The 21,320-nt window shown below is 35.4% G+C and overlaps 2 protein-coding genes across 4 annotated transcripts in view; one reads left to right on the forward strand and one right to left on the reverse strand.

Annotated features, from left to right (window-relative positions):
* Positions 1–2,777: 2,777 nt before the first annotated feature.
* On the reverse strand, positions 2,778–10,646 carry LOC106070456 (uncharacterized). 2 transcript variants are annotated; one of them, XM_056009507.1, is made up of 5 exons: positions 10,488–10,569; positions 9,708–9,967; positions 6,682–6,901; positions 4,648–4,941; positions 2,778–3,405 (listed from the first exon to the last, which is right to left on the reverse strand). In XM_056009507.1, exons 2-5 carry the CDS (start codon positions 9,885–9,887, stop codon positions 3,101–3,103), a joined length of 999 nt encoding a protein of 332 aa, XP_055865482.1. In that variant the 5' UTR covers positions 9,888–9,967; positions 10,488–10,569; the 3' UTR covers positions 2,778–3,100. The 2 variants fall into 2 exon arrangements, with proteins under 2 accessions (XP_055865482.1, XP_055865481.1); XM_056009506.1 differs by having other exon boundaries at positions 2,779–3,405; positions 10,478–10,646.
* A 107-nt stretch (positions 10,647–10,753) lies between these two features.
* The window catches only part of LOC106052363 (uncharacterized), an 18,857-nt gene continuing 8,290 nt past the window's right edge, over positions 10,754–21,320 (forward strand). The window contains exons 1-8 of one of the 2 annotated variants that reach the window (XM_056009504.1): positions 10,754–10,963; positions 13,362–13,430; positions 15,469–15,564; positions 16,851–16,940; positions 17,720–17,764; positions 18,656–18,730; positions 20,659–20,718; positions 20,999–21,055. In XM_056009504.1, coding sequence (XP_055865479.1) covers positions 10,894–10,963; positions 13,362–13,430; positions 15,469–15,564; positions 16,851–16,940; positions 17,720–17,764; positions 18,656–18,730; positions 20,659–20,718; positions 20,999–21,055 — 562 coding nt within the window. In that variant the 5' untranslated portion in view covers positions 10,754–10,893. Of the gene's footprint in view, positions 10,964–13,361; positions 13,431–15,468; positions 15,565–16,850; positions 16,941–17,692; positions 17,765–18,655; positions 18,731–20,658; positions 20,719–20,998; positions 21,056–21,320 lie in introns of both variants that reach the window. The other variant, XM_056009503.1, reaches the window with a different exon arrangement.

Genomic DNA, 21,320 nt, shown 5'->3' on the forward strand with positions numbered 1-21,320 from the left:
TATTATTATTATATAAATCTATTTTTTTTAATGCTAACGAATGAGATGTTTTGATATCTATTTTTTTAATGCTATTGAATTGTAGAATTTAAAAAATATTTAATAGTGTTGTCTTGGCACACAGTGCTTGCTAGCTATAAGATACACTGCGTGATATTTTATGAAGTTCCGCTTCGTTTAGCTTAACTTTAGATCAACATTTTATTCATCCGCTCTTTAAGTTGTTTTGTATGCTTTCAATATTTTAAAGAAAGGTGAAGGTCATAATTCAACAACATTAGTTTTTTTTTTTTTTTTTTTAGGACTGGAAATACCGGCCGAAAAATAGGCTATAATATTATGCTATGAAATGATTTTCTAATCTTGTAATATTTTATAAATTGCAGACGTTTCCTCAAAGAAGAAAATAGTTACGTCCTTTGCGTATCCATGTTTAAGATTCTTATGCAGTCTAAGCTATTTGAGATAATGGGCCCATGTAATTAATATTAAATAGGCAATTTTTCATTACTCCTTCTTCACAATGATAGAAAATATCCATGGGAATGTTTTTGGCCCTAAGCAATAGAATATGTTGCCGATATGTAAATTCAGCAATGGACATTGGTTCAACTGTCATTAGTACCCCAGGCTCTAAAGACACTAGAAAAGATGGAGGATTTGTACGAATTTGTCCTATCATTGGGCTGTATTGCAATAGTGCTGATTGTGGTAACGTAACGTATATACAAGTGTGAGTCTCGTGTACAGATCATTACTTAAGTAAAACAGTGGATATCGCTGATTGAGACAGTAATGTAGATGAAGCAAAGATTTATTCTAATCTATGGGCTTAGTAATCAAACCTTTTGTCGATCTCGCTTCTATTAAGTCTAGAATGTCTATGCAATTTCGTTGCTGTAATAACTAAGACAAATATTGTGTTGCCATGTCGATATTTTGTTTATTTATTTCTCTAGTAGTGATGTGCCAATATTAAATCTAACTGCCTGACATATTCTTCTGCTTTCTCATTTTTGTAATGGAAGTTTGAGATGACTGGTCCTATGTCTGAGATAAACTGCGCAGCAGTTTCCACGTAAGGAAGCTCAGCTCTTTATTTTTTTTTTCTTGTATAGTGTCTTGACAGGGCCTATTGATAGAGTTAACTGCTATGGTGGATATAGCGGGTATTCTCATGTGATGCTCTCAAGGGCAAACTTTACTTATTCCAGTTATGATATTCCGAAACTTTTGGTTAACTCTAGAAAGTTTCAAGCAAAAGTGATATATCAAAGCAAATTTACGTATTGGCTAACTAAATTACACTTTTGTAAATTTTATAGCTCTTGTAACATAATTTAGTCTCAATGAGCTTAAACACATATCAGCTATAAAACAGCCAGAAAAATAAAAGGAAAACAAAAGTTTTAAAAGTTTGAATCAGACGGTTTTGTTTAGTCTTTTTATGGGAGGCGTGAGAAACCTCTGGTTCTGAAATGGCCTAACTTTTTGAGGTAAAAGCGAAACAAACTCATAAAGTAACGTCTGTATTATGTTAGATAATATATATACATATATCTATAGAAGAAGTGTCTTATTAACGTTTTTGCACTATAAATATTATTATTTATTTTTGCAACCGTCATTTACAGCTTTAGAAAAGTATCTATCTTCATTTATTAAAAAATTTTATTGACTTATTGTTCAAATAAAAGCCCAACGGTAAAGTTTAAATCTCATAAATTAAATAGAACTAGGTCTATACAGTTAGATGTAAATCTAGTAAGCAAAGCAATAAATCGTTAAGAATCATGTGATCCAGTTTACGGATAGATCTACATGCTTGACTAACATTTCATTTGTCTTATTTTCTCCTTTCAGTATGCACCAAACACTATTGCGCAAGGAAAAATACGAGTGGTCGTTTTCTTATCTTATAAATTACAGACGTTACTTCAAAAAAAGAAGATAATTATGTACCACGCATTTCAAGTGTCAATGTAGTCTTGCATTTTAATAAATGACAGTAAGCTAAGTTGTTGGTTTTACTGGCTGATTCAGGCAACCCATTTCCATTCTCTAATAGCACTAGGGAAGAAAGAGCACTTTTACTAATTTTTCCTAGCATATGAAATAAAACCCATTTCACCATGTTTTGTGTCTTTCTGAGTATTTTATAAGGTTTCTTTTTCTATTTGTAAATAATGGTTAAGTCTTTTATGAATTATTGGTACTATGACCGGTACACAAACCTACTTAGATTCTAAGATACATCTACCCTAAATAGTTTATTAAAATAAGTAGGACACACGATCCATTTGATTCTAGGGGTGTGGATGAAAATGTTATCCAAATGCTTCTAGATCTGTATTTCCGTACCAGTGGCTATCATAGCTAAGAACTAGGTCGTCACTAGGCCTGACACCCCCTGTAAGAGTGAAGCAATGCGATTGGTTAGATCTAGATTCTTTTTCATTATTGTTATTTTTTTTTAGATGTCAAGACTTAACTGTCTAATGTATTAAATATAAATGATTTTAAGCATCTCAAAAAACAAAATATAATGTTTGCCATTACTACTTATTAACTAGAGTTTAAATATGTCAATAACCCAGATCTGAAATAATTTCTTCGTTCACTGAGAGTAAAGTAATGAAATTTTCTTATATCTCTATCTATGAGCAGTCTACAATCTTGCTATTCATATAGATACAAATTTATATAAAGAAATATGATTGTAATAGTAGTCATAGTATTTTTATTTCAAATCAATGTAATCAGGCACTCATTCAAGGTTTAAATGACAGCGCTAATATGATTAATGTTCTATTCAGCATATATTTTCACTAACGTACACTAATTGTCAACATAAATAAATAAAATCGACAAACATTTTTATTGTATATCATTATATGGTAACAATAAGACAAAAATCAATGTGTAGGCTAGTACTAATGAAAATGTCATTTTTTATGTGGTATTTTAAAAATGTATTTATCTCGTACAAGGTCTGAAAGGGTAACTTTACTTTTCACCTTTATCACGTGCACAAGCAGGAGAGGTAATAACATTTATGAAATGTAATCCATTATATTTATGATTTCATATCATTTGTGCGTTAGCAGAAGATGTACTGACAGGTGTAAAGGATAACATCCTGAAATGCCAGATCCTTGACAGTCACCAATAAACTTGTCAACACTGTAATCTTCATAAAGGTAACAGTCAAACAGGAGAAGGGGTTGAGCGCAATGATCACTCTTCGGGATTCAAACTCAATACTTAAGTAGAAGTAGGGAAAGTTCTTGACACAAATGTGGATCATGTTCGTAGCGTCCCTGTGCAAATGGAAGACACAGGTTCGACTCTCTTCTGTGATCGTAATGGGCATGTCCTCGTAATAAATAGAGACATCTGGTTCAACTGAAAAAAAACAAAAAACACACGCATGATATGATACAATGTTTAATTAACAGTTCATAAAGCAAGATTGCAAGCGGACATATGTTTTCATACAAACTCAATGGCAGCACCTATTGGCCCGTTTTTGAGCAAGATATGCAAGTGAAGTGCAGATTTAATATTTTTAGTACAACGAAAATGCGTTTCGCAGGTGGTTTCATTGCTGGTAAGATTGGTAAGCCAATAGTGAAATATTGTATTGAAAATTGTTAGTAAAAACATTTTAGCCTTCCTCTTTGTTAAAAATACTTTAAATAAAATATTAGTAGATGTCAGAGGCTATGAACTACAAATGAAAATAAACAAAATCCTAATACTGTTTTATAATCTGTTCATAAATCAAGACTTCGTGAAACTTGTGTTTTCACACAAACTCATTGGCAGTACCCATGGGTACACTTTTGGTAAGATATGCAGGTTAGGTGGAGGTTTGATATTTTTAGTAAAACATACATGCTGGTGAAATTGGACTTAAGCAGAGCATTTCTTTGTTTGTTCTTAAAACCCGTAAGATTGATATGTCAATAGTGACATATTGTATTAAAAAGTGTCAGTAGAGACATAAAAGCCTTCCTCTTTGTCAAAAATACTATAAATAAAATATTTGTAGATATCAGAAACTGTGAACTACAAATAACAATCACCGCACTCCTTGTAACGTTTTATAAACAGTTCATAAAGAAAGACTTTGTGTAACTTATGTCTTACCATCCACAGCCATACGAAAGATTCATTTCCTAACTTTTATTTTACCTGTCAGAACACATGAACTATATCTTACGGCCAATACTGTAATAATATCCGATGGATTCATTTATTATATCTACTGCAATAATATCCGACAGATTTATTTGTTAACCCTATCTTCCCTGTAAAAACACATGAAATATATCTAACGGCTAATACTGCAATAATATTCGACAGATTTATTTGTTAACCCTATCTTCCCTGCAAGAACACATGAATTATATCTAACGGCTAATACTGCAATAATATCCGACAGATTTATTTGTTAACACTATCTTCCCTGTCAAAACACATTAGTTATATCTACTGCAATAATATCCGACCGATTTATTTGTTAACCCTAACTTCTCTGTCAGAACACATGAAATATATCTTACGGCCAATACTGCAAAAATATCCGACAGATTTATTTGTTAACCCTATCTTCCCTGTCAGAACACATGAACTATATCTTACGGCCAATACTGCAATAATATTTCTTGATCTCATCACACTTGTCCTCGGACTTAATTGACATAAAAGTTGGCAGCTGAAGGTAATCGAAGTTGACAGCAGCCGTGATGCAGTCTTCTTGAGTGGTGACGGTCAGCTGACCTTCCACCTTCAGTTCTATTGTAGGTTTGTACAAGTTGTGGACACAAACCTTCAGCCGGTATTGCGCCCCGGGTTTTACAATCAGTGAGCAGTTACTGACAGTGCTCAGGACTAGGCCATGGTCACTGCCAAGCTCCAGAGTACCTAAAGGAGATCCTGATTTAAAAAAAAATCATTGAAGATAATATAATAAAGATACGTAAACAAATGGAAAGAAAAAACATGCAATTTATCTTATCTTATAAAATACAGACGGTACTTCAAAAAAAAATGATTAGGTCTTACGCGTGTCTATAGGTCAATCTAGTTGTGCATGTTAATCAATGATTTAGACTCTGTCAAGTCATTGGTTTTTCTAGCTGACTCAGGCACCCCACGCTATGCTCTAAAATAGCGGTTCTCAACAGTTTTTTAAATTTCGAGATCCATTTCTCATGGGTTGCTACATAATGAAAACGTACAGGGCATATTATTAATTAGAAACGACATTGCTTTTTAATTACGCCACGATCAATTGGTTCAGAAATACACGAAAAGAAGCAGGAATAGTTCCTCCCCGAAGAAGTATGCATTTCGGATCAAGCTGGTTATTTAAAAATGCTTTCAGAAAGATCGTACTTTAAGAAAAAAAAAACGTTTCAGAAAACCTGCAATTATTTAATTTATTATGTGTATCCATTGTGTGTACCTTGTGTGTTTACATTGTATGTTCATAGTATCTATACATTGCGTAAACATTGTGTGTGCTTTGCACATGTACATTATATGTGTACATTGTGTCTACATTGATTGTGTATATTGTGTGTGTACATTGTGTGTGTATTCAACATTAGTTAGGCCAAAGATAAAATATGCATACTCTGTTTGGGATCCCTCAACTCAAGAAAGCATTAAGAAACTAGAACAGACAAATGGTGTGTGTTCATTTTGTGTGTACATTGTGTGTGTACATTGTGATGTATCTAAGTCAATGTTTCCCAAACTTTTTCCTTAACGAAATACTCAGCACATTTGTAGTATTTAGCGCAGCGGTTCTTAACCTTTTATGCTCGGTGACCCCTTTTTACAATCCTCCAGTCTGCCTCGACCCCCCCCCCCCCAAACAAATACATACAGCAATAGTAGAATGGAAAAAAAAATCCACATTTCGATGGTCTTAGGCGACTCCCTGCCAAATCGTCAATCGACCTCCAAGGGGGTCGCGATCCACAGGTTGAGAACCCCTGATTTAGTGGAACAATTTGATTATTTTTTAGATGGTAATTTACGAGTTGGCCTACAAGTTAATTGTTCCAGAAGTACGTGGAATATTTATTCTGACGTCGTGGAAAATAGGGTTCCGCGGAATACAGTTTGGGAACTACTGATCTAATGTATTGAAAGGAATGTTAAGAAAACCTACGCCTGTTCTTTAAACGTCCTATTACCACTATCTGTCCCGCTTTCACTCCAGAAATATCTGCTCATCTTATTGAATTTGAAACTGAGTACGGGAAAAAGGAAATATAGGTATATATTAATTTTAAAAAAATCAATTTACGAAATATTAAACCAGTTCATTAAATCGATAAATATAAGCTCAATTTGTCACTTCCAATTCCATAGGCCATGAACAAATGGTACAAGAAATTATATTATTTACATTTTTTCAAGGTCCCGCAAAAAAAAAAGAGGAACCACTAACACTTTGTTGTCTTTTTAAAAGCAAACAAAGAACAAAAACTCTCACATCCTCAAAATAAACGAGAAAACAAAGAGAGAAAGAGAAAGTTAAACATTAAACGATAGTGAATTAAATTTAAATAGTCAATTACTCCCTGAGAGTAACGCCGCATGGAGAGAGTTATATCCTACTTACAATGTAGTTTTATCTTGATGTAATCCTAACTGACCTACCTAACACTCTAGGTAGCTGGAACACATATTCTTCACTCAGAAAACACAGCTGCGAATCCTCGTAGCTGAGTCTCAGAAATTTCTGGCTGTATTCCATTCTGTTCCAGATGTTCAGCCGGAAGTATTTTTTCATCGGCGTGTTCTTGGAGCACTCGTCACACATGAAGAAGATCTTGTTGAAGTCTTTGCAGTTACAGGCGGAGATGTTCTTACAGAACAACTGACAGAACACACAAGTAAATACACAAAAGTACTTTTAATATGACAAACAAACAAAGCTTATATTAAGCATGGTTGTTTCAAATATCAATTAGTTTGGATCAGTCATGCAATAAAATTCGTGCTATATCTAAACTAACAATAAAAAAGCATTTATAAAAATAAAAAAGGTTAGGGTTAGGGTTATTCAAGCCTTCTCAGACTTCTCAAGCCAACACTATGGAGAGCTTACAAACTTGGAAGATTGTAAATTTATCTTTTGTTTCTTTATTCACGTCCTATTTTGTTATGTTGTTTTCACTAAGAATCAGACGACGATCTATAAAGGGGACTAATTCAGCTTATACCTCCAACTCATTGAATACTAATTTTCTCCCTTGTGTAAACTACCAAACAAAATAATTAATTACCAATAGGTAATTACCTAACTTTATGATGGTTTTATTTGTCACGGAGCCCACTATGGGCTTTAAGAGGAATTTCCACAAGTCACAAGAGGAGTCAAACAGGGATGTCTTCTTTCACCACTCTTGTTTCTTCTAGTATTGGATTGGGTCACCAAAGAAGCCTGATCTAATTCAAAGTACAGTACGCAAAAAACTTTCACATCAAAGCTGGATGATCTGGAATTCGCTGATGGCATAGCCTTATTATCATAGAGACTAAAGGATATGCAAGAAATGGTCACAGCTTTAAGTGAAGTAGGAAAAAAAGTAGGCCTCAAAATAAATCACCAAAAAAAAATACTTAAAGTAAAAAACAAATAAATTTGAGACATACAACTGGATTCTGAGACCATAGATCAAGTAGACAATATATACCTTGGGAGTGTAGTCAGTGTATCAGGTGGAACAGATGAAGAAATTAAACGCCGTATAAAACTAGTACGTCAGACATTTACACAGCTAAAACCAACCTGGAAATCTCCTCACATCTCAAATAAGACTAAAAAAAGAATCTTTAACTCTAATGTCAAGGCTGTCCTATTGTGTGGTTCTGAAGCATGGAGAACAACTGAAGCAACAACAAAAAAAGTACAAACCTTCATCAACAGATGCCTGAGAAATATCCTAAAAATACACTGGTATGACAAAGTAGAAAACACCAAACTGTGGGAGATGAGTGGGCAGAAAAATATAGAGGTGCAGATCTTAGAGAGGAAGTGGAAATGGATTGGTCACACCCTGAGAAAAGATACTAACAACAGAGCTAGGCAGGTCTAAGAGTGGAACCCTAGGGAACAAAACGCAGAGGAAGACCAAAAAGAACATGGCGACGCAGTATATTAGATGAATCCGAGAGGACAGGAAAGAGTTGAGAAGCCATTAAAAACTAGCAAGAGACCGCGGAGATTGGCGTGTCTTTACTGATGCCTGTGTTTCACGAGGAACACAAGGGAAAGATAATGATGATGAATTAACTAATTGGTTAATTATGTTTTTGATTCGATGATATCAGGTAAAAGAAATACTTTCAGCTTGATCCGAGATTGGGTGTGAGAAATAAGTCGTACAAACTTTTGGCCAAACAGACAGACAGACAGACTGATTTGATGCTATAAGTTTTGTAAAAAAAATGTCGTTTCATTAATGATGCATTCTAGGACGTCTGATTTGGCCACCTTCGAAAATGTCCTTTAGAAATTGGAGTGCAAAAAGCGGTTGGTCATTGTGCTGGCCACATGCCACCCTAGGTAACTGTGTTTCCACAGAAACAGATGGCCTTTACATCATCTGTCCTAGATCACAAAGTCTGAAAAAGGAAACTTGTTTACTTTAAGATTTGGAAGCAGATGTCAAGGAAATTGGCAAGACATGGGTACAGTTGGAGAGACTCGCCTTAACACCGACACGCCAGGAAGATACTGATTTATGACCTCTGCCTCAGACGGGATCACGTGTAGATGATGGTTGTTCTGTGCCGGTCCTACTATTGGGATATTCCGAGAGGATTTCTAGTCTTTACTATTTCTAACTTCAATATAGATGCACTTTATATATATATATATATATATATATATATATATATATATATATATATATATATATATATATATATATATATATATATATATAAATTTAATAGGCATATTTTGATAACAAAAAAAATATTTGACTATGCTTATATGAATTAAATCTGTCTGTCTGTCTGTCTGTCTCTCAGCTTGGATTCTTTTACACATTTCTTTCGCCATTTCCCCTTCCTAGAAACCAGTTGAAAATGTGCACAATTATTCATTGTCGATAACAAACAACACATACATCAATGAAAAGATATAACCAATTAGTTGATTAATTAGACGTAAATTAATTTTGTTTTTATGAAGAATAAGGGGAGATATAAATTACAATCTTGACAAATATCGCATTAATAGGATGGTCCTTTCACTTCACTTAATAATATAAGCTTTGCTTTTCAAATGTTTCCACTCATTTGTAGTCCTGTACCGAATGTTCGTCTATCCATTTCAAGAGATCAGTCGTCAAGGAAAGACAATCACCACAATCTTTATAAGACATTAAGAAACATCACGAGTCACCTAAGAAGAGGCGAGTCAAAACACGCGTGTGCAGCTGCAGCATACATTTTCATTGAGTCTGCAACTTTGCATTCTTATAAATGTTGGTTAAAAGTGACTGACTATAAATTATCCACTTAATATGTTTTATAACAGCTTGGAATGGAGATGAATAGGGTTTGAACCGTCGTGACAACAACCCAAAGCGCATACCACACAACCAGGCACCCATAGAGATTACTCACTACAAAATCCAACCTTAAGGAATGTGTTAATGTCTGGTACTTACCAACGTCCACTGCGTGTTTGGATTTCCTGTTGAGTGGAGACAGATCTTTTTCCACCAGGTCAGGGATATTTTAGTCGAGGGTTTCATTTCCTGACCACTAGGCCTGGCTCCACCCGAAGTGTTGGTTTCATCTTTGCATTCAACGTTTCGCTGGAAGGACAGCGAAAATTTATAAACCATCTCCCGGGAAATCTTTCCTACGGTGCAATCCGGATCACTCCAAAGCAGTGATTCCACATTAAAATTTTGAGCGTCGGAAACTTGGTGAGTAGAAAAATAAAATGCATAGCTTATCAATCATGATTGAAACGATTGCTTTACACTATGGCTAACGAATAAAGAACCAGACTTCCCATTGCCCTACCAATAACAGGTCCTAATACAACAAACACGGGTCTCAAAATTTGCCCACTGTGGCTCTTCAGGTTAGACTTGTACATTTAGTTCAAACTTCTGTTTAACTTCTGATCTAGGTAGTGTTGGATTTGAATATTTAACAACTCTCATGCTTAGTGTACTGAGATCCTTACACGCTCTTAAAGGCTTTAATTTAAAAAAAAAGGATCAATGTTTGGTAATGACAAATTACAATATGTCGCTATTTAATACTTATTAATCTTTTTTTTTCCCTTTTCTATATTTAGTATGTATATATTTATTTTTTATTTTTAGTGCAGGCCAAGTTAGAAAGTGAGGCCCCAGGCAGATGAACTGTGTGTACGCTGTGTAAAATTCGTGGATCTAGATTAGGATTTCTATGGTATTCCTACCTTTATATACAAGTATATCTTGTAACAATACAGCCAAATACCACACGAAGAACATGGTGTTTTGGTTGAAAGAGGACACATTAAAATCAATTACAATCTCTAATCAACATTTAGTGAATCTAAGTTCAGAATTTGTAATTTGTGCTTTCAAATTTGGATGTAGTTTGTAAATTGCGCACCAGGAAAACTACAGGTTTCATTTTGTCAAGCTACTCATAAACTGTAAAGATTTGTATGGAGATTTCAGATTTCTAAACCAAAATCAGCGCACACACACAGAGTCAAACCGGAAATGCTAATGCTTTTTTTTCAATTGGAACTACAACTATACTAGCCTGTGCTTTTGGATTAGTATTGGTCTTAACATCAAGTAAATCTAGAATTTCGCGATTCATTCACCAGATTGCTGAGTAGACATGATGACTAAAATATATAAATGTGTATCTGCAGCCGTTTTCTTCATGAGTCTTTGTGTTTTTAAAACCGGTAACTAATTTAGATCTATCATATACTGATATAGGATACTTATTATAACGTAGACTCTAGATCTATAGATCTTATTAATTACAACCCTTACTTCAAAAGAGGAGACAATTACGTTATCTCCTAAATAGTTATTATTATCATCATATCTTATAAAATACAGACCTTATTATGTGGATCGTATAAATTACAGACGTTACTTCAAAAGAGAAAACTATTATGTTCTCTGTAATTATTTGGTTTTCTGGCTGATTTCGGAGCCTATTCCATGCTCTAATGGGACTAGGGAAGAAAGGAGCCTTGTACAAGTTTCCCAGCATATGGAATAAGAAACTTTCTTTTATCTTTATGTTCTTCTACTATGTTCTGATTGTGTGTGTACATGTAAATTACGGACCAATGTTTTATGTATTACTGCTACTTGCTAGTTTTGTTTTTTCAAACTTCTGTCTAGATGTTGAGTCTAGATCTTGTCAAATAGAAATAGAATAGGAAAATGACATAGATTGAAATATATAGTTAAACCAGAACAACATTAAAATATTTTTTTAAAAAAGGACAATACTTCCTTTATGCAACTTGAAGGTAATGTAGATCGATTGATTTTCTCCTTATAAAAAATGACAATTCTTCCTTTATGCAACTTTATGCATAATTTTGCTGCAGCTTTTCTGACCAAATGACATTCTGACATGGGCGTAGCCAGGATTTTTTTTCGGGGAGGGTTTTTGGGGGGGGGGGAATCCACCCCCCCCCCTCGAAAAAAAATTATATATATATATATATATATATATATATATATGTGTGTGTGTGTGTGTGTACATAATTAATCTTTATTACATTCTGACCCTTTCGCAAGACGTTTATTGTTTATTGTAGACTCCCAGCCCTTGCTAGCAAGGGGGTCAGGGGGAGTTCGCAGCGCTTCCCCAGCGCGGGGCGAAGCCCCGCCGCCGAGCATTATTTCTGGTATTGAAAGCCAACAAAATGCATATTCTGAGGTATCTACAGTGCACTATCTTGCTATTAAAAAGTTTTATTTCAAAAACCTAGTGTACTATTCTTACTGACTTAAACCCTCTCGCGCCGTTCGGCGCATTTTCCGGCAAGCTGTTTCCGCAACTCTTATTTTGCGTAATTCATTTTGTCGGAAAACATGTCCCGCAAAACCTCATGCGACGCTCTGTCACAACCTTACTAAGGATTCGACTCCCAGTTCGGCATATGATTTCTTTGATTTAGACCCGATCTCTATGACTGACTTCTAAAATCTGTCTTAGCCATCTTTGTTGAGACACATTTAATAATTTTCAATTTCGGCAGAAGACTATTCACACTTAATTAATGGAGCCCAAGCCACTGGTAGAAATTTGTAACCTTTCTTGACTACGCTCTTGGAATTACATGCCTGTATTTCGCTTTAGATTTTATATCGAAAAGGAAAGTTTTTTTCGTCAAATCATCTGTTGAGGGGTTTTAAACTAAAAATTTTTAATTCAAAACCCCATTTAGCTACGATCATAGAATTTGGTGACTGTAGTTTGCTTTAAAATAATATTGAAGAGAGAGGTTTTCAACTCTAAACGCTCTGTAAGGGAATTTTAAACTCAAAACCATCTGGAGGGGTTTTAAACTTTAAAGAAAAAGCCATCTGGAGGAGGGGGATTTAAACTCAAAACCCCTTTGGCTACGCTCATAGATTTTATAGTGTGTAATTTGCTTTTTTTTTATATTGAAGAGGTACTTTTTAGCTTCAAACCCCAACTGGAGGGGGGGGGGGTTAAACTCAAAACCCCTTTGGCTACGCTCATAGAATTTTGAGTGTGTAATTTGCTTTTTTTTTTTTTTTATTGAAGATGGGGTTATCGTAAATTTTGGATGGGGTTTTAAAATCAAAATCTTCCTCATCTGTGCTGTTGGAATTTGGGGATTGTTGTTTGCATTTTTTTTTGTTTTGTTTTATAGAAGAGGGGTATTTAACTGCAAAAACCTCTGGTAGGGGGTTTAAAATTCAAAAACCCCTGTAGGGGGTTTTAAACTCAAAGCCCCCTGGTAGAGGGATTTGTATCTCAAAACCCCCTGATAGGGGTTTTTAAAATCTCAAAACCCCCTGGTAGGGGGATTTAAACTTAAAAAACCCCTGGTAAAGGGGTTTTAACTCAAAACTGCCTCGGCTGTGCTGTGGTAAGTGATGATTTAGTATTAAAATCTCACCTAAAATAAACAAAATGAAAGCAAAAATCAGTCACTTAATTCCGTCCCCCCACCTGCGGGGGGGGGGGGGATTTCATTTCGGGGGAGGTTTGAACCCCAAGAACCCCCCCCCCTGGCTACGCCCATGCATTCTGATACTACTGACTATGAACACTTCTGATATTTTTTTTCGGTGTCATTTTAATAGGAACAGATCAAAACAATGTAGATCCAATTATCAATAAAAATACCTCACAAGACGCCATTGAACTAAAAGGTATGCCATTTTTTGTGCTTGTGTTTAGATAACAAGGTAACGTTTACTAAGTGACCATTAGTTGGGTGGAACTCGTAACATGAAACTAGGTGATTATGTTACTTGGTAATTATTTTACTAGGTGATTATTTTACAAGGCGATTATGAGACTAGATGATTATGAGACTAGATGATTATAAAACTAGGTGATTATGAGACTAGATGATTATGAGACTAGATGATTATGAGACTAGGTGATTATGAGACTAGATGATTATGAGACTGGGTGATTATGAGACTAGGTGATTATGAGACTAGGTGATTATGAGACTAGATGATTATGAGACTAGGTGATTATGAGACTAGATGATTATGAGACTAGGTGATTATGAGACTAGGTGATTATGAGACTAGATGATTATGAGACTAGGTGATTATGAGACTAGATGATTATGAGACTAGGTGATTATGAGACTAGATGATTATGAGACTAGGTGATTATGAGACTAGGTGATTATGAGACTAGATGATTATGAGACTAGATGATTATGAGACTAGATGATTATGAGACTAGATGATTATGAGACTGGGTGATTATGAGACTAGGTGATTATGAGACTAGGCGATTATGAGACTAGATGATTATGAGACTAGGTGATTATGAGACTAGATGATTATGAGACTAGGTGATTATGAGACTAGATGATTATGAGACTAGGTGATTATGAGACTAGAGGATTATGAGACTAGGTGATTATGAGACTAGATGATTATAAGACTAGGTGATTATGAGACTAGATGATTATGAGACTAGATGATTATTAGACTAGGTGATTATGAGACTAGAGGATTATGAGACTAGGTGATTATGAGACTAGAGGATTATAAGACTAGATGATTATGAGACTGGGTGATTATGAGACTAGGTGATAACGTGAATAGGTAATATTACGGGAAGTTTTGAAGTTGAAATGACTGTACTTGTTTATGTAATGTCCATCAAATTGAGCATTTCATAAGAATTTTAATTGTAAAAACGAACACAAAATTAATTTCTTTGGAGATCTAGGTCAGTGTTTCCCAAACTTTTGACCTATCTGTACCCCTTTTATAATTTTTGCAATAAAGAGTACCCCTTGCCCCCACCAACCGCACTTTAATTTATTATCATAACATAATAAAAGAGCATTTTAAAGACATCAGCATAGTTAATGATGTACAACACGTACTCCTTTCAAAGTCTTCCCCTACCCCTGGGGGTAAGCGTAGCCCACTTTGGGAAACACTGATCTAGGTGATAAGCCGTATTGGTATTCTAATACAAATCACTTGGTATTGATTACTCTTCATTCAATGTTCTTCATCACACTTTACTTGAACCTGGAGCTCCCCTCTATTCACTGCTCCACCAATAATCTTATTTGACTTTCTTGTATCGTTCTTAACCTCCCTTCATTTTCGTTGACCTCCCTTTAATATATTTGGTCTCCCTTTATAGCATTTAACACTTAATCTTATTTGACCTCTCGTCATCTTATTTGACTCCCCTTCATCTTATTTGACTCCCCTTCATCTTATTTGATCTCCCTTTATATTATTAAATTTGCCTTCATCTTGTTTGACCTTCCTTCATCTTATTTAATTTACTTGCCTTATTTTTATATGACTTTCCTTCATCTTATTTGTCTCACTTCATCTTATTTATCTCCCGTTAATCTTATTGGACTTTCCTTCATCTTATTTGACTTACCTACATCTTATTTGACTTCCCTTCATCTTATTTAACTTTCCTTCATCTTATTTGACCTCCCTTCATCTTTGTTAATCTTTTTTAGTCTCACTTAATCTTCCTCTATATTGTTTGATCTCCCTTTATCTCTCTTAACCTTTCTTTATTTTCCCCTCCATTTATCTCTATTTATGTCTTGATTATCTCTCCGTATTCACACCCTATCAGTCTTTAAGACATGGTACGGATTAAGGCAGTTTCTTAAAGTCTTTTAAGTCACACTACTGACTATGAATACTAGTCAATTCTTTCTTAATGTATATCTGATAGAGACTACCGCGAAGGTAAATGGCACAGTCACAGAGGAAAACACTGCAGATCCAATTAGCAGTAAAATTACCAAACAAGACGCCAATTATAAAGAAGGTATGTCATTTATTTTTAACACTAGCTGATTATGTGACGTTAACTAATTGACCGTTACTTACTGGGCTGTGTCTTTATGACTACGAGAGCAGGCGACTATGAAATTAGCTGTGAATGTGTCTAGGTAACTTTAACATGATGATTAGGTGACTAAGTGACTACAAGACTAGTATTTATGTATGGGAAAGAAAGTGACAAGAAGGCTATGCATTGCTTACTGTGTGACTAGTTGAATAGGTTTATAAATGTCGAGAGATGAGCCAATGCTATTGAAACTCAAGACGCTTGTAGTAGAGACGAGGTCGAAGGCCGAGTACACATGGTACCCCCAACACTTTTCCTTCATTGTGCCACCCTAGCCATTTATGAAAATGAGAGAAACGGCGTTTGGATCTGTGACATGTTTATTGGAGCTCTTTTTCAATCCCGACACATGCAATGAACATAGTCCTAAGAAGGACCAGAGGGTAGAGGGGGTATCTGGGAGAAGGTTTTCCGTGCTGCCTATAGGCGCTTAGTAAACACATCTCTGCCGAGTCGGGTGGTCGATCCCCTTTCATAGGTAGCAAAGCCAAGCCAAGTTTGAGTGTACTTAGCCTCTCGACCAAGCTTTATAGCGCTTGGAATTTAATTGAATTGACTTTCATCATTATCAACATCATTATCTTCTCTTCCTTACTTTCATCGTACTGTGTCTTATGACAGTTTGCATAACCATAACCCTCCATTTTTTTCCCGGTCAGCAGCTGTTTATAGTAGGATATTAAGAAAGAAGACTCCATTTTTTACTTTACATGAGTAAATCTATAGAGTTCGGCTTGTCCCCACATTCAAATGTATATGTCGTTGTTCTTTAACCAATGAACTAATGTCGCAAATAAGGTTACAGACAAAATGACTGTAGAAACATTCTTTTAAATCGTCAAACTAATTCGTTGATGTTATATCTTTTTCTTGTGCTAAGATTTAGTTTCCAGCATTATTCCATTGATTTAAAAATAGTGACACATATTGAAACAAATAATATAATAATAATAATAATAATAATCTTTATTGTCCGTATGGAAATTTGTCTTACATTTTGTGCATTTCACCAAACAAAAAACTTTATAACTATAAGAAACCAAAGTTTTCACTCACGCCAAACGCGTGATGTTTGTCTCTAAGTCATGTCCAGCTTTGTCCGGTGGTGACCACAACGAGTTGATTTTGTAGTAAAATGTAAGTTGTCGTGCGGGCTACTCTAATGTTTGTTTATGTTGTAAACCACGTGACTTGGTGACCAGAAAGTACTGTAGACCAGACCGAGGCAGTGACAATAACATCAGACGTGGTTGTCACTGATGTATCCAAACAGGAAGCCAATGGAGATGATGGTAGGTGTTTTTTTAAATAACTTCTGTTTTTAATAAGATAAGATAAAACATGTTTTTTTAAAAATAATTCTACATTTAGAACCGAAAATTAATGGATCAATGCAGGGCTGGACTTAAGAAAGTGAAAGATTGTGCAGCTGCAGAGGGGCTTATCCTAAAAAGTGGATTCCACATGTCAAAAATAATCTTAAATCAAAATACTCATAAAATCAAAATATTGCTATTAAATATTCATATTACAATTAAAAACAGAAGGGAAATAGGATAAATTTACAAGTAGCTACATTTTTTTCTCACAAATATGACATGCTTTTAGATGTATTAATATTATTCAGATTATTTCTATCAAATTGAAATTGGATTGGAGCGATTATTAAAATCAGGGCCTACACTTGATAAAGTCCGGCACTGTGGTGCGAACCGAATTCTTTCAGTATTTAATGCTCACACTTTGTCGATGAGACATCAAGGCGACATACCGGGTGGCGCACGAAAAAGTAGTCCGCCTTCAGAGTGGGTAGTAGTTGGTTCAAATCATTTAACGGGTACCTGCCCTTAGTTGGGGAAAAGTAATGGGGGGGGGGGGGCTGGTCGTAGCCATAACTATAGCCATAACCATAACCATAACTATTACAATAGCTAACCTTAGCTATAACCATAACAATAACCAGAACAATAACTATAGAAATAGCTATAGCCATAACCATAGCCATAATCATAGCCATAAAATATTGATCTCATCCATGCCAAAGCTTTCCTGTTGCTGTTTCCGCTTGTAGCAAATCCAGAGGATGAAGGACCTTATACAAGCGAGATGACAGCAGGTAAGAGAGAGAACGTTTATGTATGAACCTTTTTTTTTAGTCTTTTAGAACATTCTTTCTGTACAAGTTAAACTGGTGGCTTAGTGCTGAAGCTCTTGGCTTCCGAACCTAGGCGTCCCGAGTTTGACTTCCAGTGAATTTTGGTAATTGGCATTTTCAGGACAGCTCAAATGGGCATGTGTCATACGTTGGAAAAAGAATGGGCGGTGTGTCGTTGTGTTGGCTACACGACTACCTTGTTAATTACTAATAAAGAGATACCCTTGTACCTTAGCGAACTGATCACTCTATGTGTCCCTCACAGAGCCCTGCGCTCAATGGACTCAACGCTTCTAGTGGTGCTACGTTTCTCCCTATTAAGCTATGGTCTGCGGGCTTTTTCATTGCACAGACCAAAGACTAGGAACTCACGCCCCATTGATCTCAGACAAAATGCTACACTACGTTCAAGAAGAACATTAAGACCTTCCTGTTTAAATTGTTTTTTTTAGATGAGTTTGTCATTTTTGCTCTCGTGTTTGTGTTTGTAATGTTATCACAGCGCCTTTCGTTTGTTAACAGCGCGCTATATATTAAATTATTATTATCATCGCAAGGCTCGACAAGAGGGTACCATCTCCATAACTTTATAACAGCTGAATGTATTTGTGTTTAAAAGAATGCATATACATTTAATGTAAGGATGGCCTATTTTCCTTCAAATTATTTTTTTTACTATGTTTCTGACTAAAGTACTATTTAAAAAAATACTAAAAAGCAAGCTCAGTGCTGACGTTTGCAGTCAAAACTCTGAACTACGCCTGCCTTTTAGTCGCAGCTAACTGATCTAGCTTTAGTTAAACCTATTGATTTCATGCATATGTTTCACCTGTCTGTCATGGTGTCCTCTAGTGGTCACACGAAACGATATTACGATTAAAGCAAATGTGTCAACCGAACGCAGGAAAAAGCAGCCACCTGACACAAGTAAGCATGTCTAGATTACATTATAGCAATTACATTTATGAACATCTATCTATCTATCTATCTTAGATCTATCTATCTATCTATCTATCTATCTATCTATCTATCTATCTATCTATCTATCTATCTATCTATCTATCTATCTATCTATCTATCTATCTATCTGTCTATCTGTCTGTCTGTCTGTCTGTATATCTATCTTTCTATATATAACTGCTACATATGCATGTGAGACGTGGAAGTCATCTGTCAAAATTGAGAAAAGACTAAATGTGGCTCAACAGAGATGGCTGAGACGGATTTTGGGAGTCAGTTACACAGACCGGATCTCAAACAAGGAAATCCTTTGCCGAACTGGGAGTCGAACACTTAGTGAGGTTGTGACTGAGCGTCGCATGAGGTTTGCGGGACATGTTCTACGTCAAAATGAATTACGCACACCAAGAGTTGCGATAACATGGAAGCCAAAACGAGGAAAGCGCAAACAGGGACGTCCTCGTATTACCTGGCGACACACCTTCATGGAGGACCTCAGAACAGTGGACACCAGATGGGAAGAGGCTTCAGACATTGCCAGTGACAGATCATTATGGAGACAGCTTGCCGCCCAATGCGCCGAACGGCGCGGGAGGACCTAAGTCTAAGTCTAAGTCTATATATAACACGAAACAAGCTTTCTTTTTTACAATTCCTTTATTAGCTTGCAAATTCATAGGTGAACCTGAATTTTAAAAACTTAGAAAAAAGGGTCTAACGTCTTTCCTAGAAATGTAACTGTATATCTGTATTTGTGGGGAACAAATTACTAAGTCATTGTCAACACACTGAAAACTCTGGGTTGATCGTTATCCGATACCAGGAAAAGAATGCAAATAGGTTTGTACTTTGACAAGTCAACACTTTGGTTGTCAACAAAATAAAATATCCTTAATGCTTTGAAGAGACGAAGGCTGAGCTGGTTCTGTTGTAAAACATGACTTACTATCTAAAGTCATCCTTCAAGGTTCAGTTGGGGGAGCACAAAGTTAAAGGCCGTAAAAGAGAAGCGGGCTGTGAGGTAGGAAAACGGCCGCTGGCTTGAAGAATCATTCCGCCTGTGCGTTTGTTTTGAACTCGCGTGTACTTAGTAAAGAGTTGAATAAATAAATAGACGCTCTGGAACAAATGGGGGACAATATACATAGGTGTAGAAAAGGTAATAATTAATACACAATTTCATTTTTAGCGGCCCCCGAAACGGGAAAGACGCTATTTGTTTTGTGTGAAATGTCTGTCCATCCGTGCGTCCCGTTTAGATCTCGTAAACTAGAAAGATAGTGAAAATCCGACATCATGGTATCTTAGACCATTCCAAGTTCTGATGCAACGGCTACTTTTTTTTCTTTTCGGAAAGTGAAATAACTAATTTTTTAAAACGCTTATGCAAGCAGTTGTTTTTTTTAAATAAAAATATACATTTTTTTCAACTAATCACTATTAATAGCACCACACAAGATCTGTCAACCTTCCTTTTCCATATTTCTCTGACGTTTGTCTTTGATAGAATTTCATCCTGATGTTCTTTCTGAAAATGGAGTAACCTGTCTTTTACCTGCCTGGGTGGACAACTTCAGGGGCCGATTTTGAGTTTGTGTTTCCACAATTGTCTTTGTAACCTTGTTATATCTTTAGCTATATATAGTACTCTAGACTAGACTACTGACATTTAATGTTTACAGTTCTTGATCTATGACATTCTACTAGAATTTTTTATACTCTATGTAGATGAATACATGGGCGTAACCAAGATTATTTTTTAATCGGGTTTAAGGAAATGAGGCGGGTCAGAAAATAGTTTTGTTTTTAATCTATCATTCGAAATGTAGTAGTGCTTACTCTTGCAACTCATTGGCTTCATAAAGAAGAATATGTTTTTTTTTAACTTTGTATAGTCACAAAAGAGAATAATGTGAACAATGACGCTACAACTGAATCATCTGCAGTCAACGAAGGTAAGCTTTTGAAATAAACTTTTTGTTAAACACTTTCCTAATGAACAATTTTTTTTTCGGTCTTTGCTTCTCTCTCTCTCTCTCTCTCTACCCCCCTCTGTCTCTTATCTTTCTCTCTGTAGATATATACACGGCACAACTTTTAAAAAGTTACGAAGCTTTGAATCATTTCACTCTGTCTTGTTTGTACACTTTAGTTCCTCCTGACCTAATCTTGAATCTTGCTGTATTTTTAACGCATTTTTAATATTTTGTTTATTGTTATTTTTCCGTCTTGTAGCTACAAAAGCAGAGAATACTAAAAAAGATGTGACAGAAGCAGTTGTGCCAAACAACGGTAAGACTTCGAAACATCTTTTATAGTTTTTTGAAACGCATATAAATATGTTTCTACTGAAGGAAAAAACTACATGAAATATACGTCATGATCTTCATTCTTTCACTCACAAAAAAAGATCACTAATTATTTCACTTGTCATAGAAGATAAATCAAGAAAATGTAACCTATTCATTCTTAAAGTTCTAGAAATTGTGAATATAAGGCCGTATTAAAAGTTAGTGAAATGAACCGTTTATAAAGTTCTGTTATCCGGAGGATTGAT

Source organism: Biomphalaria glabrata, chromosome 14 (assembly GCF_947242115.1).
Source record: "Biomphalaria glabrata chromosome 14, xgBioGlab47.1, whole genome shotgun sequence".
Taxonomy (NCBI): Eukaryota; Metazoa; Mollusca; class Gastropoda; family Planorbidae; genus Biomphalaria; species Biomphalaria glabrata.